Source organism: Mobula hypostoma, chromosome 12 (genome assembly GCF_963921235.1).
Source record: "Mobula hypostoma chromosome 12, sMobHyp1.1, whole genome shotgun sequence".
NCBI lineage: Eukaryota > Metazoa > Chordata > Chondrichthyes > Myliobatiformes > Myliobatidae > Mobula > Mobula hypostoma.
Window position 1 is genome coordinate 51,322,894 of NC_086108.1, and position 22,280 is coordinate 51,345,173.

At 43.1% G+C, this 22,280-nt stretch overlaps 1 protein-coding gene across 1 annotated transcript in view; it reads left to right on the forward strand.

Moving 5' to 3' along the window:
* The window catches only part of ntmt2 (N-terminal Xaa-Pro-Lys N-methyltransferase), a 35,165-nt gene extending 27,877 nt beyond the window's left edge, over positions 1 to 7,288 (forward strand). The window contains exons 3-4 of the mRNA XM_063064936.1: positions 5,477 to 5,726; positions 6,576 to 7,288. Of these exons, the coding sequence (XP_062921006.1) occupies positions 5,477 to 5,726; positions 6,576 to 6,832 (507 nt within the window). The 3' untranslated portion in view covers positions 6,833 to 7,288. The remainder of the gene's footprint in view (positions 1 to 5,476; positions 5,727 to 6,575) is intronic.
* Positions 7,289 to 22,280: the final 14,992 nt, after the last annotated feature.

The window sequence follows — 22,280 nt, forward strand, 5'->3', positions numbered from 1 at the left end:
AGGACATGGAGCACAGAAATTTACAGCACCGAGACAGGACCTTCAGCCCACAATGTTGTGCTGAACCAATTCAAGTAGTAACCAAAGGGCCAACTAAACAAGCTACTTCTGCCAACTCAATGTCCATACTTCCCTCACCTTCATACTGTATGCCTATCTAAACATCTCTTAAAACTCCTTAATATATCTGCCTCTACCACCACCTCAGGCAGTGTATTCCAGGCACCCACAACTCTCTGTGTTTAAAAAAAAACTTGCCCCTCACATCTCCTTTCAACTTATCTCCTCTAACCTTAAGTACATGTCCTCTGATATTAGACATTTCAACCCTGGGAAAAAGATACTGTCTGTCTACTCTATCTATGCCTCTCGTAATCTTATAAACCTTTATCAGATCTCCCCCCAGCCTTTGTCACTCCAAGTTTTTCCAATGTGTTGTTAGAGTACATGCCTTCTAATTCAGGGAGCTGTCATGGTCCGGATTGGGGTCCCTTTAAATTTACCTTGTTTATGTTACGATCTGGACCGTTGATTCCCTGCTTTCCTGTGTCCCTCAACTTTGGTGATTAGAGGCAATTAACGCTCCGCTGAACTGGTAGTTTATAGTCTCCGGCTTTCAGCTGTTCGGCGCGGGAGCGTCTGCAAAGTATGCAAAGTCACGGCGTGCTAATGTCATCTGCCCGAAGCGAGTGCCGGTAATTCGCCTTTCCTCACCGGAGCAACCCTGTCCAGTTACCTCGCCGAATCGAGCCTGCAAAGTTTCCTCATCAAAGTGGGTCCGTCAGTTAACCCGCTGCAGAGAATCGAGAGCCGCTGTCTACTGTTCCCGGGCCGAGTTGAGAGCTCGACACTACCCGGAAGTCCCAAGCACCACGTCCTGGCTCCGGCGGCATCCAAGTACCACGTCCACGTCCTGGCCCTGGTGGCGTTCAAGTACCGTGTCAAGTCCTGGCCTTAGCGGCGTTCAAGTACCATATCAAGTCCTGGCCCTGGTGGCTTCCCAGTTTTGAGTCAAGTACTAGCCCTGACGGTCTGTGATTCCTGTCCTACCGGTCTGAATCCCTTCCCTGCCCCTCTGGCCTCTAGCCCTCGTCTGCAGCCCCGCCTGCACTTCGGTCTAGTTCCATCACCAGAGCTAGATAGGTACTGTCTGGTGTTCATTCATGTTGGTCTTGTCTTGTCTTGTCCTCGCCTCCATGGGGTAAGTCTAGCCGTCTTGCTGTTGCCCCGCGGGGAGTCATGTCTTGTCCTGTCCTCGCCTTCATGGGGTAAGTCAGGCCGTCTTGCCATTGCCCCGTGAGGAGTCATGTCTTGTCTTGTCCTGTCCTCGCCTCCGTGGGGTAAGTCAGGCCATCTTGCCGTTGCCCCGCGGGGAGTCATGTCTTGTCTTGTACTGTCCTCGCCTCCGTGGGGTAAGTCAGGCTGTCTTGCAGTTGCCCCGCAGGGGTCATGTCTTGTCGTGTCTCGTCCTCGCCTCCGTGGGGTAAGTCAGGCCATCTTGCTGTTGCTCCCGCGGAGGATCATGAGTCCCGGCCCTACGTCCTGTACCCTAGGAGGGGTCCCGGCTCTCTGTTCCATGTGCGAGTCCCGGCCCTCTGTCCTGTACCCAAGGAGGGGTCCCGGCTCTCTGTTCTGTGTATGTGTCCATGGTTCCATGTACCTGCTCTCCCAAGACCGAGGCTCTGTTTTCCATGTTCCTCCTCTCCCTAGCCCATGTCATGTCCATGCCTGGTTCTGGGGTCCGAGCCCGAGGCAAGACCCAGGTACTGGGTCCTTGCCCAGTCTCGGGCTCAGAGTCCATACCCTATCCTCTTCATGTCTCCTCTAGTTCTGGGAGTCGATTCTGAGTCCTAGCCCAGACCCTTGGTCCCAGCCTAGTCGTAGTCCTCAGTCCTTGCCTAGTTCGCTATCTTCTGCTCCTGCCTTGCTCTCCTCGTATCGAACAATAAACTAAATCTAAGTAACCTCACAAGATGTGTCTTGCATTTGGGTCCACCCTTGCTCCCAAAGCCCTGCCATTGTGACAGGAGCATCCTGGTAAACCTCTTCTCCACACTCTCCAAAACCTTCACATCCTTTCTATAATAGTGTGGCCAGAACTATATGCAATACTCTAGATGTTGTCTAACTAAGGTTTTAAAAAGCAGCAACATAACTTCTTAACTTCATCGGGGCCTCTCCTCCCGCCATTACAGACATTTACACCACACGCTGCATCCGTAAAGCAAACAGCATCATGAAGGACCTCACGCAGCCCTCATACAAACTCTTCTCCCTCCTGCCATCTGGCAAAAGGCACCAAAGTATTCGGGCTCTCATGACCAGACTATGTAACAGTTTCTTCCCCCAAGTCATCAGACTCCTCAATACCCAGAGCATGGACTGACACCAACCTACTGCCCTCTACTGTGCATATTGTTTTGTTTATTATTTATTGTAATGCCTGCACTGTTTTGTGCACTTTATGCAGTCCTGGGCAGGTCTGTAGTCTAGTGTAGTTTTGTGTTGTCTTATTTAGTTCAGTGTAGTTTTTGTATTGTTCATGTAGCACCATGGTCCTGAAAAATGTTGTCTTGTTTTTACTGTGTACTATACCAGCAGTTATGGACGAAATGACAATAAAAAATAACTTGACTTGACTTGACTTGACTAACTTCTGAACTCAGTGCCTCGATTAATAAGGACAAGCATGCCATATACCTTCTTAACCACGCTATCAACTTGTGTAACTACTTCCAGGGAGCTGTGAACTTGGACCCCAAGATCCTCTGCTCATCAACATTGTTAAGGGTTTTGCCCTTAACAGTGTACTGTCTCTTTACATTTAACTTATCAAGGTGCAACATTTCACATTTGGCTGGGTTAGACTCCAGCTGCTATTTCTCCATCCACATCTGCAACTGATCTATTTCCCGTTGTATTTTTTTGCCAGTCTTCTACACAATTCGTAACACCACCAATCTTCATATCATCTGCAAACTTGCTAACCCACCCATCAGGGCATTTATGTACATCACAAATAGCAGAGGTCCCAGTACAGATCCTTACAGAACACTACAAATCACAGACCTCCAGCAAGAATGAGTCCCTTCACCCACTACCCTCTGTCTTCCATGGGCAAGCCAGTTCTGAATCTAAACCAGCCAATTCACTGTGGACCCCATGCATCTTAATATTCTGGATTAGCCTCTTATACCTTCTTAAAATCCATGTAGACAATATCTGCAGCTCTACCTTCATCAATCACCCTTATCACCTCATCAAAAAATACAATCAAGTTAGTAAGACCTCACTTGTGGCTACGGAGGGCACAAATATATTGATCAAGGTCCTAGCAATCTCATCTCATCTCTCATATCCCTAGGGACTTGTAAACCTTAAAGCTCTTTAAGAGACCCAACACTATCTCTTCCTTTACTTCGCATTAATACGCTCAACACTGATCTCCGTGTCCTCCATGTCTTTCTCCTTGGTAAATAATGATTTAAGCACTCATTATGGACCTTACCCACATTTTCTGCAACTAAGCAAATGCTCCCTTCTTTATCCTTGAATGGTCCTTCCCTCTCCCTAATTGTCCTCTTGTTCCTGATGTATGTATAGAATGCCCTGAGATTCTCTTTAATCCTACTTGCCAAGGAATATTTATGACCCTTCCTGGCTTTCCTAATTTCCTTCTTGGGTTCTTTTCTGGCTTCTTTATAATCCTCAAGGGCTCTGTTTGACACTAGCTTCCTAAGCTTTACATAATTTTTCTTTTTATTCTTGACTAAATTCATCACCACCCTTGACATACAACGTTGTCTTACCTTGCCACCCCTGTCATTCCTTTTGACTCTCCTGTATGCTGTGCAGTTGGTCTTTAAACACTCTCCACATATTGGATACGGGCTTGCACAAAAAAACAGATGTTCCCAATTAAATCTCCCTAGTTCCTGCCTAATACTCCCATAATTTGTCCTGATCCGATTTAATACTCTCCCACGAGGTCCGTACAAATCCTTATCTATAGGTATCTTAAAACTTAAGGTGTTGTGGTCACTGTTCCCTATCTGGTCACCTAATGAAAGGTTGGTCACCTGGCTGTTATGTTTTATAAGTCCAAAAACAAATTGAAAGAAAAAGGCAGGAGAGCCAGGGATAACTCAAGTACATTTCATATTTACATTAGTGAAGTGTGCTCTTATATGCTGGCATAATGATATATGCCATTCATGTACTTTTACGTATAACCTGTAATGAATTATGTAAACAACAAAGAATGCTTAATCAAACAATATATTTACAATATTACTGAAATAAACTCTCCTCCCTGCTTAGCTCTAAACTCCACCTCAATATAGAATGCATTCTAAGTGACGGAAGGACTGTTTGATGTTCTGAGAGTTATGTGATTGGACTGTACTTTATATTGGTCTCCTTCAGTTTCTCGGCGTTTTCTTTCTTGTGGCTGACCTGTAAGTTCTTTGTATCTGGGTGGGGGGGGGGATTTTTTTTAATGCTACTGTTGCTGTTCTTTTTTGCGAGTGAGGAGTTGGTCATTGTTTTTGTCTCTGCCAAGAGGGGTTGGGCATGTATTGTTATTGGTGCTGTCTTTTTCTGTGGGAGGGCAGGGTCATGGATTGTTATTGTTGCTGTTGTTTTTCCGTGGGTGACAGTGTCAGAGATTGTTATTGTTGCTGTTTATTTTCTGCAGATAGGGGGTTGGGAATTCTGGGGTCTGCAAGTTTTGTTTCTTTTACTTTTTCATGGATATTTCATGGCTATCTGGAAAAGCCAAATATCAGAGTTGTATTGTATATGCATACTTTGACAATAAAATGAACCTTTTATTTTGATCTTCACAATAAACACAGTATAGATACTGTAGATATAATACAGGTGTCCCCCGCTTTTCGAATGTTCGCTTTACGAAACCTCACTGTTACAAAAGACCTACATTAGTTACCTGTTTTCACTTTCAGAAGGTGTTTTCACTGTTACGGAAAAAAAAAGCAGCGCACGAGATTTTTGCTACGGAGAACAGTGCCAGTAATGATCGTGGAAAAGTATTTCTACTTTATATAGGCTGTGTATTTATCATATCATTCCTGCTTTTACTATATGTTACTGTTATTTTAGGTTTTATGTGTTATATGGCATGATTTGGTAGGTTATTTTTGGGTCTGCAAACGCTCACAAAATTTTCCCATATAAATAAATGGTAATTGCTTCTTGGCTTTACGACATTTCGGCTTACGAACTGCTTCATAGGAACGCTCTACCTTCGGATGGTGGGGGAAACCTGTATTTGTTCAGGAAAAAATAGAGGTAACATTTACAATCCTTCAGGTTGAAACTTGACGTGGGCTTGATGTTATCCTTCACCAGTACTGCAGATGATATTTCAGGCAGAATTTGTACAGAATAATATGGATTATGTGGCTATCCAATATCAATCCATTATAGACTAATACTGTACATTTAATTTTGACAGGGTCCAGGAAAGTCTGATACTGAGTACGCATTGGACTGTGGCTCTGGCATTGGCAGAGTTTCCAGATATGTCCTGCTTCCTGTTTTCTCCTCTGTCGACATGGTGGACATGATGGATAACTTTTTATTTGAAGCTCTTTCCTACATCGGAAAAGATGTAAAAAAAGTGAAGGATTACTTCTGCTTTCCCTTGCAGGAGTTCACTCCACCTATTAAAAAATACGATGTTATTTGGATTCAGTGGGTAATTGGTGAGTTATGACTAGAAAAGAAGTGTGCAATTTTGATATCAGAACTGCAGCAATGTTGATACTTGTTGAATTATAAATTATTGGTAGTTTTTTTCATCAGTTCAAAATTAATGGATGGTCTTACATCTGTAATACCTCCGTCGGTGGAGCTTTGTTTTAGAAGTTAGCAGACTGAAGAACCACTCCAGGCACTTAAGCACAAGATTTAGACTGACACTGCATTGGATTGAGGAATGTGTCTTTTTTTTGCACTTAATATTAAACCAAGTCTTGAAATTGTTGTGGCATATTTAGCATCACAGCAATGACTTAACTTTCAAAACTACTTCATTGACTGTAAGCTACATCTGAACAGTTGAAGGTTATGAGAAATGTTATATAAATACAAAAATGCAAATCTGTTGTTTCCTGTGTGTAGATATGCACATTGCCATCACATTTACTAAAATTTGCTTAATATTTTATCTAATAAATTAATTATCAAATTCAAATTCTGATGGAGCAGATAAAAGAATCAAACAATGAAGACAGGACCCCAAAGGAAAATTAAGTTGATAACACTTGATTATTTAAAAACAAACTGAACCATATTCAATCACCCTATTTTGGAGAGATATGACCTTCCTCATGAGGAGTGAAAAAGGATCAGTTATGCCAACTTTGAGCAGCTCACGTAATCTCTTACAGAACAGAGCTTGCAGCAATCAGGGAAAATCATATCTTTCTACTTTCTTGGTTGAAGATGGTGCATTGTTTAAGAAAGTCAGTGCAACAAAATAGAAAAAAAAACAGACACTAAATATATTCTGAAACAATTAGGATTTACCTTTGATTTTTCTCCCACTACAGGACATTTAACTGATACGGACCTAATGTTATTCTTAATAAGATGCAAGAACAGCCTGAAGGATAATGGAGTTATCATCATTAAAGATAATGTTGGTCGACAAGGATGTATTCTGGACCAAACTGACAGTAGTGTAATCCGGGACATTGATATTTTAAGAAATATCATAGCAAAAACTGATCTGCAGATCATCTGTGCTGAGAAGCAACTAGACATGCCCGAGCAGTTAGTACCTGTGTGGATGCTGGCCTTGAAATAGTAACTTCTCTAGTAAACTTGTTCATCTCAAACAGTCCTTATTTTAGACTTCCTCTTTGGTGAAATTATCCATAAGATATATAAAAATTAACGTTGGATAATGCTATACCTTGATCTATAAAGTCTGCTTTATACATGATTCAAGTTTAAGGTATTTAATTCTCAGTTATTAGTGATTTCTTTTAACTTGATAGCAATATGCAAGATTTTTATCAGGTAAAATTTTATCAGGTAAATGCACTTTCAGTTCACTGTCAATGTGGTTTAAAGAAGTGAAGCCAATGACAGTAAAGTTATTTAAGCACCTATTATTCTGTGCAATGACACTGATCAAAAAATTTCCAGAATGTCAGTTATAGTTGGGTCTATAGAAAGCCCAGTTTAGCTAGATATCTTGGAGGTGTCCTCAGTCAGGGGCAGAAAACAGAAAAATTACGGACACATTAAACATGAATTGAAGCAGTCAATTTTTAAATAGAAATGATTTACAGCTATAATTTTTGACTCAAGTAGACCAGAGCCTATCTCCGGATTTTAGAGCTTAGGACCGACGAAGAACCACCCTAATAAAAGTCTTGAACAAACTGTTGCTTAGAAATTCAATTGTGTAGTGTTTTCTAGAAACTCTGCATGTCTGAATACTACCTGATTTTTGAATGTAATTCTTTTGTAATGTGTTTGCACAGAATTTTGCCACTTCTAAATTCCGTTGCACACTCTATAATATGATTCATGCATGTTCTGACAATGAATTTTCTAAAGTGAGCATGCACGTAATGATGCACTGCTTGGTAGGAGAAATTAGTTGAAGTGAGTCCATAGTCTTCCTGGTGTTGGGCACTCCTATCCTAACAAAGTTTTAATAATCCCCATAATCTAATGGGAGCATTCCTGAGTTGATCCCAGCACAATATTTTGCTTAATTTAATTACTTTTTATCTTTCAGACCCCCCCCTTTATTAAACAAACCCTAGACCACCTGCCCAACCTGAGTTCGACACTTGTATATCCTGCATCCGCTGATTCTTTGGTTCCAGGCCCTCATCAATAAACCCCTTCCTTTGCACGTACTCAATCAAGTCCTTCCCCTTTTCAGCCTCAATTTATTGATAATGCCTGACTCATTGAGCTCCTTCCCTCTCAGCAATCAGCTCATAATTCACCCAAACTTCTCTTCCTCCACTGTTTGACTGGTGATCGCAACCCAATCCTACTTTCAAACTCTCATCTCTGCTCTATGATATTGCTCTTCCTGGTCCCACCCAATGCAGTATACTTCTATAAGATTATTTCAGTACCACCCAGAATTTGCAATTCAGGCAATACTGTTCCGCTAAGTGTTGGACTACAACCAAAACAGTCAGTAGGACAATGAGTACAACAGCTTAACTGCAGAAGTAATGAAGTTCTAGGCTCATGTGTTTAAATAGTACCCTTATATTTGCCTTTCTTTTACACAAATGTACAACTATGAATTTGTTTTAGTGTGCCATCAAGTGTTGGGATTGGGGATGGCTTTCAGGATTTTTGTATAATATTGATTTGGAAAATACAGGCAATAGTTTGGAAATAAAATATTTAGAATCATAGAGAAGTATAGCACAGAAACAGGCCCTTCAGCGCATCTAGTCCATGCCAAAACCATTTAAACTGCCTACCTCCATCAACCTGCACTGGGACCATAGCCCTCCATATTCCTACCATCCTCGTACCTAAACAAACTTTCCCCTCACATTCCCCTTAAACTTCTCACTTTTCACCCTTAACCCATGACCTCTGGTTGTAGTTCCACTTGTTTACTTCTTGGTGTTTTTTATCCCCAAGGTAAAACTACATTGATGGAATGAAATTAATCCTTTTTACATCATTACTAGAGAGTCATTAATAATATGAAGTGAATACCATCCATTGGCAGTATATTGACACATACTGTATACTGTAGTTGTGTCTAGGGTAAACAGCTGTTGATACTTGATGCATTCTTGGCCACTGGTTTCCTCCTTCTCTTGGCATATTCAATGAACAACTTAATCCCACTGCAGTCCCTTCCCCAGCAAAATGGCCAACTCTATCAGCTTTGATAGTTCAATGCAAGCAAAGACTAATGGTTCAGGAGCAAGGTTCATCCAATAGCTCTGCCTGTCATCGAGTTAAATGAGCATTGAATGAGAATCCAGCTCAATGAATGAATTAAGCAGCATAATCAGCGTTATGTGAAAGACCTGCTTATTACGGAGTTACTCATAGTTTACTGATTGAAATGTCTCTGTCAAGAGCAATTAGCTAACTCTTGACCTTAGGATGAGTTTGAGGGGCATGTCCAACTAACTACAAATGTTTTCCTCTGATCTGTCATACCTAATGAGACAATGAAATAGTTCATGGCATTTCTCAGTCTTGTATTGGAAAAAGGAATTAGAAATGTTCATGCCACCATAATAGCTTCGAAATTCTTAAGAGGCATAAGAGCGCGGGGGAAATTTGTGCCAACAGTATAATAAAAACACAACAGTTTGAACAATTTTACAACTCCCATTCTGGTAAATCTCCAAAATATTGCAAAGAAACAATTCATGAATGGAAGAAAACGTTTCACGATGCAAATGAAAAACAACTGGAAGAAACTTCCCCTCTGTCATCATCGTTCTCCCTCACTTCTAAAATAAAACTTTAAGATACAAAACAATATTTCCTGAGGTCGACTGAAATAAAAATCTCAACTGTTTAAAAAGTGCACTTCATCAATCATCGGGTTAGTTTGGAATGGCCAGTGTCAATCTGACCAAAAGTTTCATCAGATTTTATAGAGATGGGATGAGGAGCTCCAGCTGAGAAGCTCCTCAGTTAATTCAGCATGTGGCTTTGAAGGAGCTTCTTAAGTTTCAACAGCTGCATAACTGCTGAATCTCAGACTCCCTTATGTCATTTAAGAAGACAACTTTGCATCTGATATAATCAGCAAAGTTCAGTCACTAATAACATTACCATTCAATGTTGCAAAGTAAACTTTATTTTGATTCTGTAAAATTTGTCTGATGACCACAGAATTTTTTACATGATGTGAAAATACTGTTCGAACATTTTTTTGCATTCCTTTCTCTGGCCATAGCAAAATCTCAGGATCTAGCTGACAGCAAGTAAATGCCAATTGGTGTTCACAAGCACCTAATATAGCTCATTGTGATTGCTTATAAAGTTGATTCCTGTAAGGAAACTCCTATGATGATTATTTTTATTTGCGAACGTTTTCAGTGAATTTCTACCTCAGCTATTCAACCTCAAATTATCAAATGAAGTTGGTTGTGTCTAGCGTTGACTCCAAATTACAACATAAAATACACACAATTTGTAAATAAATACACTGTTTCTGGTTTACACATGGCAAATTTTTGAACATCGAAAGCAATAGGACTATCTGGGACCCTGCAAAAAGCACAGTTGGTGTTCTCTCTTCACTTCATGAAGCTATTGCAAGGGGAAGATAAAGGGGAAGGAGAAAAATCTAAAACCAGAAATGGGAAGAAGCAAATAAAATTAAAATAATAGCGCTTCAATATACTTTCTTAATTAACTGTGTCAATATCAGAAGTTTAAATCCCATTTCAGTAAGTAATCTAGGCCAACAATCATTCCTTTATTGAAATGGTCCTGCGTTGTCAGCAGTCCCATTCCTTGGTCAATTTCCAAAACTGCAGCCGCATCACCAATTACATTTGCAGAAGTGGAAATCAAAGATGCCAAGAGCATTTACTTCTTCCAGTGCCAGACAGCAGTCACTCCTCTTCCAACCTCAGCAGAAGCAGATGAGCTGGTGTATATCACATTACTGTTTACTGGACCCTACTGAGTGCAAAGTGGCTGCTGATTTGAAATCACAATATTAAGAAAGCTGAAATGATTTTTAAAACACAGTTCTAAAACCGCCCCCCCAATCTGTAATGAATGCAGATGTACTTAACTCTTCATCTGTGAGGTGGATCCCATAAGTTTCTCTGAAAGTTCGGTCATTGGGGATATATAATGGGTACATATGAGAATCACTTCTCTTAATGTTTAGCTAAAATTGATGTGAGAACAAATGGTCATTCACTAAAACTAAAACAAGTCATTTTTCCACTGAAGTAAAGGATGTGAACAAGCCTGAGGAAATCTTCAGATGCTGGAAATCCAAGCACGATTACTACTACTACGTCGACTCAGGCCTAGGGGGCCAGTGTTGGGCGTGATGCCAAGCAACACACACAAAATGCTGGAGAACTATGGAAAGGAGTACAGTCGACATTTTGGGCCGAGACCCTTCATCAGGACAGTTGGTTTGACTACTGTTGCATTGTATGTATTTTTGCTTGTGATTAATGTGATTCTGAGATACATCCTGTGGATGCTCTGGGACTCATCAGAGTGACATAACCTGGGGTCGTCGGGTGTTTCGGGTCTTTCAACATCATACACCCTCGGCCAGGTGACCCAGCCGGGGTTGATCAGACCCCAGCTTGTGTCCCAGCAGCATTGGCCCACGGGTCACCCCTCCTGATCCATAGCCATCTGGGGGCTCTCTCAGCAGCCTCTGTGATGGTCCTGATCGCTTTCCTCTTGCCAGCCCCAGCGACGTCAGGTAGAGTGTAGACTCTGCAGAGTCAGCAGCCGGCAAAACCCCTGCACTCTACTTCGATGGGCTCGCAGCAAGCCCTCCAGCCTTGCCTCTAGCACTGCTCCAACAGCTCCTGGTACCTGGCCCGCTTCCGCTCATTTGCCTCCTCAATGAGGTCCTCCCAGGGAACCGTCAACTCAATGAAGACAACCTGCTTCGAGGACACTGAAGAAAGGACCACATCTGGCCTCAGTAAAGTTGTTGCTATTTGGTCGGGAAACTTCAGCTGCCTCCCTACGTCAACTTGAAGCAGCCTATCTGCTGCGGTGCTAAGCAGGCCCGATGATGATGCTGGTCTGGGCTGACATAGGGGCCGTGCTCCGGCTCTGACAAAGGAGATGTTCTTCCTCTGACCACTCTGTTTGCTGGTGGTCATGGCCATCGCATTACTCTCTGCCACTGCCTTCAGCAACTGATCATGAGGCCACTGGTAGTGACCTTCCCCCAAGGCTTTAGGGCAGCTGCCAAGGATGTGCTCCAGTGATCCTCTTCCTGGACAGAGAGGACAGGCTGATGTATCACTCTTGCCCCCGCCATGGAGGTTTGCAGGGCTTGGCAAGACATCATAGACAGCCTGGATCATAAATTTAATGCGCTGGGGTTCTGCCTGCCAGATGTCAGACCAGGAGATTTTTCACTCCAGCGCACCTTCCCACCTTGTCCGTGCTCCCTGCTGCCGCATGCCCACCACCCTGCTATTCCTCTCCTCTTCAACGCCAGCCCGCACTTCCTCCAGGACTCGCTGGCGTCTGTCCTTGCCTTTGGCCTTGTCATAGCGAGGTTGTGAACTCCTCATCCGGGCTGCTGAAGGGAAGTCGCAGCTTATTGCACATTCCATACGGTGCTGCGCCGCTCAGACTACGAGGTAGGCCCAGCCACCTTCGAAGGTAGTTACTGACCTTTCTCTCCAGCAACTCCACAGTTGGCACAGGCACCTCGTATACCAGTAGTGGAGGATGCCCTTTAAGGCCTTTAATACTTTAAGGCTGTCCTCCCTTTCAATATTCCATCATGTGATGAGCTCTTTGCTGGGTTGCAACAAAGTTTTATAGGAGTTCCAGTGAGTAAATTGTGAAGAGCCTGTGAATAAATCATATGCATATGTTCCAAGCTTCACGCGCCTTTGTGTAAGCCAGTGCAGTCTGCAGTGGATTTCGTTAAAAGTTAAGAGCTCACAGAACACACATACCTTGCACTGGCTACTAAGACAGTAAAGGATCACGGCCATTAAAAATGAAAGCTTTTGAAGATTTCTAGTGACTGCAACAATAGGATGAGTCTGTGAAGTGCTTGACTAATCACAGCAAGCCTTAGGTGTATTCTTTAGCTAAACTGACATGACAGTGCATAGGAAGCCTCCAATTTATACATCGAATGAGTGGAAACATTATCTCTGATGAATAACATGATCACCGCAGATGGAGAGAAAGAAGGTGTCTGGAATGAGGCCACACCCGTGTACAAGAAGATGATGTAGTTTGTTGAAATCGGGCCAGATACCTGTGCGAAGTTGGCACACCTATACCCTGCAACTCATTTAATGAAGTAATAGAAAAGTTACAAAAGCAACGTGACCCAGCACCATTACATATTGTTAAAAGTTACAGATCTGCAACCAATAAGTGGAGGTCAGGAAAGATAATTAGCAACTATATAGTTACCCTGAAAGATCTGACCTGGCATTGAAACTTCAGTGCATTTCCAAATCACGTGATGAAATGATGGATTAATAGATAAGAACATCCAGTCAAAAGATTGACATCTGAAAGGGTATACAAGGTAACTATATCTATCAAAATGGCCTCCAAAGATAGAAAAGAATTTTTAGCTTCACAAAATGCTAGAGTAAACTCAGCATTGGTCCAATGACAGGAGCTAATAATACAGAAACTCTGGTGTCATGTCCAGGTCAAATTAAGATGATTGATGAAAAAAGCAGGGGGTTGTGGAAAATTCTGCTACTGTTGCAATGGGTATCATTCAGCAACACAAGGTGTTTTCATTGCAGAAAATAAGGATCAATAATCAGGAAAAAAATCGAATAAATCTGTAAGATCCAAGATGTGTCTGAAGTGAGTACTTCTGGTCAAGAGGAGTCAATGTATGGTGCTGGCAATCAGGGTTAAATTAAGATCAAACGGCTTTGTCCAGGATGGATTACATGCCAATAATATCTAGCTTGTGTAAAATGTGGAAACTCTGTGAAGTGTGGAATTTGTAAATATGTCCAATCCCTGTGTTGTTTATTATGAATGTTAGTATGTGTTGGCACGTGGCCAAGTGGTTAAGGCGTTCGTCTGGTGATCTGAAGGTCGCTAGTTCGAGCCTCAGCTGAGGCAGCATGTTGTGTCCTTGAGCAAGGCACTTAACCACACATTGCTCTGCAACAACACTGGTGCCAAGCTGTATGGGTCCTAATGCCCTTCCGTTGGACAACATCGGTGCTGTGGAGAGGGGAGACTTGCAGCATGGGCAACTGCCGGTCTTCCACACAACCTTGCCTAGGCCTGCGTCCTGAAAACCTTCCAAGGTGTAAATCCATGGTTTCATGAGACTAACGGATGCCTATAGTATATGTTAGTATGAATGGCAGCGATGCTTCACTACTAGATGAACTCAATGCCTTCTATGCACGCTTTGACAGGAAGAACACGACTACAGCTATGAAGATCCCTGCTGCACCTGGTGACCCTATGATCTCTGTCTCAGAGGCCAACGTTAGACTGTCTTTAAAGAGAGTTAACCCTCACAAGGCAGAAGGTCCTGATGGAGTACCTGGTAAGGCTCTGAAAACCTGTGCCAACCAACTATCTGGAGTATTCAAGGACATCTTCAGCATCTCACTGTGACTAGACTGAAATCCTGCCTCAGCAAGGACATGAACCCATTGCAATTAGCCTGTCGTCACAATAGGTCAATGGCAGACGCAATCTCCATGGCTCTCCACATGGATTTAGACCACCTGGAAAACACAAACACCTACATCAGGATGCTGTCCATTGTCTATAGCTCAGCATTTAATACGATAATTCCCACAATCCTGATTGAGAAGTTGCAGAACCTGGGCCTCTGTACTTTCCCCTGTAATTGGATCCTCGACTTCCTATATGGAAGACCACAGTCTGTGTGGTTTGGTGATAACATATCCTCTTCGCTGATGATCAACACTGGCACACCTCAGGGGTGTGTGCTTAGCCCACTGCTCTACTCTCTGTATACACATAACTGTGTGGCTAGGCACAGTGCAAATATCATCTACAAATTTGCTGACGATACATCCATTGTTGGTAGAATCTCAGGTGGTAATGAGATGGTGTACAGGAGTGAGATATGCCAACTAGTGGAGTGGTGCCGCAGCAACAACCTGGCACTCAACGTCAGTAAGACATAAGAGCTGATTGTGGACTTCAGGAAGGGTAAGACGAAGGAACACATACCAATCCCTATAGAGGGATCAGAAGTGGAGAGAGTGAGCAGCTTCAAGTTCCTGGGTGTCAAGATCTCTGAGGATCTAACCTGGTCCCAACATATTGATGTAGGTATAAAGAAGGTAAGACAGCAGCTATACTTTATTAGAAGTTTGAAGAGATTTGGCATGTCAACAAATACACTCAAAAACTTCTATAGTTGTACCGTGGAGAGCATTCTGACAGGTTGCATTACTGTCTGGCATGGAGGGGCTACGTCACAGGACTGAAAGAAGCTGCAGGAGGTTGTAAATCAAGTCAGCTCCATCTTGGGTACTAGCCTACAAAGTGCCCAGGACATCTTTAGGGAGCGGCGTCTCAGAAACGGAGTGTCCATTATTAAGGACCTCCAGCACCCAGGGCATGCCCTTTTCTCACTCTTACCATCAGGTAGGAGGGACAGAAGCCTAAAGGCACATACTCAGCGATTCAGGAACAGCTTCTTCCCCTCGGCCATGCGATTCCTAAATGAACATTGAAGCTTTGGACACTACCTCATTTCTTTAATATACAGCATTTCTGTTTTTGCACATTATTTGATAATCTATTCAAAACCTCCTCCCAGTGGCTGAAGAACTGCCCCCTAAATTGCCGCGTGGATTCTGAGCATTCAGAGGCCCAATGGGTATGATCTTTGCCACACAACAACTCCATGAAAAATAATAGGAGCAGCACTAAAGACAACAGCTTGGCCTTCACTGGACTCATTCAAACTTTGATTCTTTCAATTGAAAGGTGTAAAGGAGCTCTCTTCTCAAACTTGGCTGCCTGCAGAAATTCATCTTCACTTTCTGTCTGCAAATTGTTATCTTAACCAACGGATTCACAACTGAGAAAACCTCAGTGCAGGCTAGTGTCATTGTTCTAAGATCTTTCTCAATGCTTCTTGTTATGGTGATACGCTTCATCTACAAGTGTCACACTCCAGGACAAATGGGTTAGTGCCCAATAGTTTCCACTCCACAACTAAGATTATTCCAATTTCAGTCGGTGAGTTGCAGTATCCAGATGATGCTTGCATCTGTCAACATTTAGAGACTGAGCTCCAAGTCACTTAGCATCTGCAAAACAAAGGCCTTCTACCATCCTGCCCCATTGTATTACACTGCAATTCAACAGAAAACCCTGGAAAATATGGAAAATTCAAGGCAGATATTGATGATATAACTTCCTATCACCTTCAGAGTGCCAGTATATCCTTTCATTGTCTAAGGAAATGGAACAAAGACATCAACCCCAAAGCAAATTCATACTTAACAGACAGCAGAGTTCCCTGTCCTCCTGAATGGTTCTAACCACAGAATGGAAAAGGGCATAGAAGCTGAATAAGAAAGTATGGTGGGGGGGGGAGGGGGAGGACTACAGCTAGCAAGCTAGGTGAGACCAGGTAACCGGTAAGGTGGGTGGGTTGGGGACGGGTGGATGAGGTAAGAAGCTAGGAGGAGCTATGTGGAAGAGGTAAAGGGCGGAAGAAGAAAGAATCCAATAGAGGAGGCCAGTAAAGCATGGAAGAAAGGGAAGGAGGAGGGAAACCAGAGGGAGGTATATTTGTTTTGTTTTACTTGGTTTGCAAAATTTAAAAGTTTGTAGTAAATTGAACTAAAGTTTCAATCATTGTAGATACTGGTTTTGCCATGTTTTCAATTAACTGGGAACTAAGCCAGTCATTCTATGTAAACGAATGATTGACTTGCACTTCTTCCAGTCAAGTCTACTGTATTTGGTGTCTTCTATATTGGAGAAACCAAATACTAATTAGATGACCGCTTTGAGGATTTTCTCCAGCGGCAATTCAGAGCTTTCTACTGGCTGACATTTTAATTCTCCAACCACCTCACACTCTGACCCATCTGCCAACGGCCTTTGGAACTGCTTTTAAGAATTCCAGTGTAGACTGAGGAACAGCATATCATCGTTCATCTTCTGGCCGTTTACTACTAAATTCTGCAAATTTGGGTAACTTACTTTCTCTGTATGACCAGAACTGGTAATTGTTTCCGAAAGTTGTCCACCTATGGTGTTGAGTTGTGGAGTCATACAATAATGAATCATGTCAACAGGTCCTTCAGCCCATGGCATCTATGTCAACCATGATCATAGTGCCATTCAGCAATACAGCATGGATACAGGCCCTTTGGCCCATCTAGTCCCAATTTCCTGTGTTTGGTTCATATCCCTCTAAGTCCCTCCTCTCCAAGTATATACCCAAGTACATCTTAAATGATGCCATTCTGCTTGCTTCAACTGCTTCCTCTAGCAGCTCATTCCATGTACCCACCTTCCTCTGCATGAAAAAGCTATCTCTCAGATCCCTTTCAAATCTTTCCCCTCTCACCCTAATCCTGGATCCTAGATGTCAAGCCTCCCACTTGCCAATCATCCCTTTACTACCAAATAGCCTAACTGATTTGATCTCTGTAAGATCCCACCTAATACCTCCAAGATTATCCCTGCTCCACTTTAGGACCTTAATCAGAGGATCAGGCTTACCTTTTGTCATAACTATTTTAAAGCTAATAGAATTATAGTAACTTGACCCAAAATGCATCTCTACTGACACTACAGTCACTTGCCCTAACTCATTCCCTCAGAAGAGGTCGAGTGTTGCTATTCTCCCTAGTAGGGCCCTCAAAGTGTCAGTTAAAGGAAATATTCTTGGACACATTTAACAAATTCCATTCTGTCCAAGCCCCTTGCAGTATGGATGACCCAGTTAATATAAGAGAAGTTAACATATCCCACTAAAACTACACTGTTATTCTTACAACAATATTGAGTCTCTCTACACATCTGCTCCTCTAGTTCCTGCTGACTATTCTGGGCTTATAATACAGCCCAATCAAAGTGACCATCTGCTTGTTGTTTCTAAGTTCTATGCATATGGTGTCAAAACCCCAGGATATCTTCTCTAAGCCCTGTTGTTATGTATGTTCTCTTTAAAAAGGCAACCCCATCTCTTCACGGGTAAAGCCCTCCCAACCATTGAGCACACCTACATGAAGCACTGTTGTAGAAAAACAACATCCATCATCAAAGATCTTCACCACCCAGACCATGCTCTTTCCTTGCTGCTGCCATCAGGTAGAAGGTACAGATGCCTCAGGACTCACACCACCAGGTTCAAGAACAGTTACTACCTCTCAACTGTCAGACTCTTGAACAAAAGAGGATAAGTACACTTGTCTATTGAGATGATCCCACGACCAATCATCTCACTTTAAGGAATCTCTTTCTTGTTATTTCATGCTCTAGTTATTTGTTGCTATTTATTTATATTTGCATTTGCACAGTTTGTTGTCTTCTATGTTCTTGCTCTTTCATTGATCCTGTTTACAGTTACTGTTCTATAGATTTGCTGAGTATGGCTGCAGGAAAAAGAATATCAGGGTTGTATATGGTGACACGTATGTATGCTGATAATAAATTTTACTTTGTACTTCGTTCTGTGATCTATATCTCTGTCATACCTGTAGTTTGATGTCCTAGGACACTGAGCTGCCGGTCTTCACCTTCACTCAGCTATGCTTCTGTTATAAGACCATAAGCTATAGGAGCTGAAATAGGCCATTTGGCCCATCGAGTCTCCACTGTCGTTCAATCATGGCTGATCCTTTTTTCCCCTCCTCAGCCCCACTTCTCAGCCTTCTCCCCATAATCTTTGATGCCATATCCAATCAAGAACATAAGAACTGGCAATAATATCCTCAGAACCAATCAATGTCCAGAGGTCATCTGCTCTACATTTCAATCCTCTGGCACCTCAGCTGATCAGTCTTACATCAATGGTGAGAAAGTACTGGAAGTCACTCCGGGGGACAGGACCCATTCACGTTTGGAAAGGCTGTGCCGAATGGTTCCCATTCTCCTGATGCTGGATATGTCTGGAAGAAAATCATAGTGAGAGAATCCCGTTCATCTGAGGACCACCATAGTGCTCCAGGCGGTGGACAACAGTGGACAAGAGCTAGAGTTTGGTAGTTGAGGCCTGATGGTTAAAGTTCTGGTGAGGCTGCAGTCAGAAGCCCAGCGACTGCATTAGAGACCCAGAGGTGGTATATCCTGAGGTTGTGAGTCTCTAGTTGGAGGCCCTGCAAGTGCATTGGAGACTGGAGATTGGAGACCAAGAAGTGGTTTATCCTGGGTAGGTGAGGCTGCAGTCGGAGGCCCTACGAGTGCATTGGGGACTGGAGAATGGAGACCTAGGGGTAGCATGTCCTGGGTTGGTAAGCCTGCCGTTGGAGGCCCTGCGAGCGCATTGGAGACTGGAGATGGAGACCTTGAGGTGGTGAAGTCAACTGAGGTTGCAGAGACCTGGGTCCCCAACTCAGTAGTGAACCGGATGACCAGGCGAAGAAAGGGTTGTGAGTGGAGAGCCAAGGCTAACCCAAGATGGGAGGAGTGTGGGGTGAATCAATAAGGAGGACTTGGATAGACTTGTGGTTCTCAAGTGCATATACTGTGTGTGCACTCTGACCGACCTCCCAGACCCCAAGGGACGTCTGTTGTTGGCCGTGATGCTGAAGGGATGAGAAATAGGCTCAGCAAGGAGCCCCAGCTGCACACACAGAGTCCAGTCCAGGAAGTTGCATGCTGTGCCAGAATCCACCAGAGCTCCCTGTGGGCGTAGAGCCATTGGGGTGTGGAGGAGGACAGAGAGAGTGAGTTGGGCTATTCTGCTGGAATGAGAGGCTGAGGAGAGCTTACCAGATAGAAAGCCCCTTGTTTCCACCTGGTGGTGCCATTTCCAGGTCAGAGCTCGCCCTGTCAACAGAGAGATGACAAGGGCAATGTTGGCTTGGTCTGTTGAAGATAGAGATGGCTGGAGCTCAAAAAGTAAGATGCACTGGAACAGGACGTTGTGACTTTGGGTTGTGGATCCGTTGAAATGTTCAGGCACCAGAATCTGGGCTCTGAGGGAGGGGGTTGACTGGTGCAGGGTAGCTGTAGCAAGACAGAGAGTTGATTGAGAGTGGTGAACAATTGGTCAATAGTTTCCTGCTGCTTTTGGACAGTGTACTCTTGTCAGCAGATGACCTCCTTTATGCAAGCAAACTCTGATGGGTCAGTTATTGGTTGATCCATTCTTGTCAGGAAATGTGGAGGAGGCTTGATACAAAAGCAAAGCAGCAGAGACAAATCAATGATGAATGGTAACTTTAATAATAGACTCCAAAATAACAAGCCATGTGGGGTCACAAAACAACAGAGAACAGATACTAAACACCATAAGCAACAAGGTACCTGAAGGCTAGGAGCAACTGGTTGAGGCTGGTTGGTTTGATGGGTGAACAAGGACTGTGAATGACAGCTGGGTTTAAATAGGCTGCAGGTGATGAGTTAGAAACAAGTGGCATGTGACCCCTGTTATCAGGGTTGAGACTGGGAGGTGCATGCCTCTTGGAGGTCTGATAAATGTGGTTAGCCAGGAGTTACAAATATGTGCATGCCCCACAGGTGTGGTTGCCAGGGACACCGGAAGTCTCCCTGATTTCCCACATGTTTTTTCAAAATGGCACCATGCTGCAGTCTAAGATCATGGCTCAGAGGTGTTTTTTTAAAGTTTGTAGTGATGTTTTGGGGACAGGAGATAGAGGCCAGTTTAGGATTTAGGGACAGGGATATGATGGAGTTTGAATTCAGGCCTCCGGCTCTGCTCTCCATGTTCCATGTTCAAAGTGCAGTGACGTGTTTGGATGACAAAGTACATCGACAGCCCAGGCCTCCGCTCCGTGTCCAAAGGCCAGCAATCAGGAGTCTGTGTGAGCAGGAGGTGTGACCAGAGTTCGAGCTTGGAGTTTGGAATCGCATCATCAGTTAGTCCACATGTTGATACCAAAGACTGGAGGCCGAAGCGTGATCATTAGTCCAGAAGATGAAGCCTGTAGATTGGAGGCTGGAGGCCTCACTGTCTGATTTGTGAGTAGATCAGAGGGAGGAATGGGGCTTGATTTGCTGTTGTTGCTTGTTGTGTCCGTGTTGTGCTGCTGAGCATTGTGGTATGCTATGTTGGCGTCAGAATGTGCGGTGACACTTGTGGGCTGCTCCAGCACACCGCTAGTTAACACAAATGATGTATCTTGCTGTGTATTTTGATGTACATGTAATAAGTAAATCTGAACCTTAATCCTGCAGGAGGAACATATCACTAGCCTAATTGTGACCTTAACTGTGCTATATGAAGAATTAATCTAAAGAGACTTTACTGTTCCTTACCTGTACCCTTGGTTAGTCTCTTCTCACTGAAGCTTCATAAGCAAAAGCCTTAGCACTTACCACTTCAACATTGGCCACTGTCACAGTGGCTACTCTGCTCTACCTTACATTCTTTTTATTTGCTGATACACCTCATCACTTTTCAGTGCTCACTCCAAGGTCAGCTCCCAATACCTGCCAAGCCAAAAAATTGACTCTTGGGCTTGGCCTGCCTCAGCATTTTCAATCCTTGCTCTGCTTTCCTTGTTTCATTCTTCATATTTTTAGTTGGGCTTTTGCACTAATGTCTTGTTTTTTTTTTACAGTCTGTTCCTTCATTGTCTTGATGTGTGTTCTCTGAATCTGAATGCTGCAAGCAAGATTTTCATTGCAACTGTACCTCACCGTAGTTGATATGACTCAAGATGAGAGCTTTGAGATAGGAGTGGTGGCAGGCTCCACTACCAGATGTGTTGAAAGTATCTGGATGCAGAACAGAACTATACCAAAACAACTGAAAGGAATGTCGCTGGAACTGGATAAGACAAAGTGCTGCTCAATTCTAGAACTACTCAACAATGAAGGATGAGGCTTCATTTTTCTGATAGATAGTAAAAATACTGAATGAAATCACTTATGAGGTCAAAGCAGAAAAAGACATGATGACAGCTATTATATGCTCCATCAGTGGGACCTGTATCTTCAGCCAAATACAAAGTGTCCTTGGTAATGAAGAGAACAACCAAATTCCACCCTTCATACATTATAGTTTGGTCAACAGATTTTGTATCTTGTGGGTATCAATGATGCAAGGATAGTAAAACAACATGACCTGTTCTAAATAAAAAAGGGAGATGGGATTCAATGGAAGTTTTGGAGGTATCACAGTACTATAGCTGCCTCAGCTGGAAAAGAATAAAGGTCAAGATGTTTATATGAACTTTTAGATCCAGACATCACATCATGTAACGTATCAGCAACAATTCCTATCTTGGGACAACTTACATTGTATGCTGTACTAATGTCTGCTATTTTGACTTTAGAGACCCAGGTGATTCACCCTGGGAGAAAGTCTCCACATCATAGATCCTTTGAGGCAAGTATGCTGTAGTGAGGGAAGCAGCTAAATTCTTGTGTCC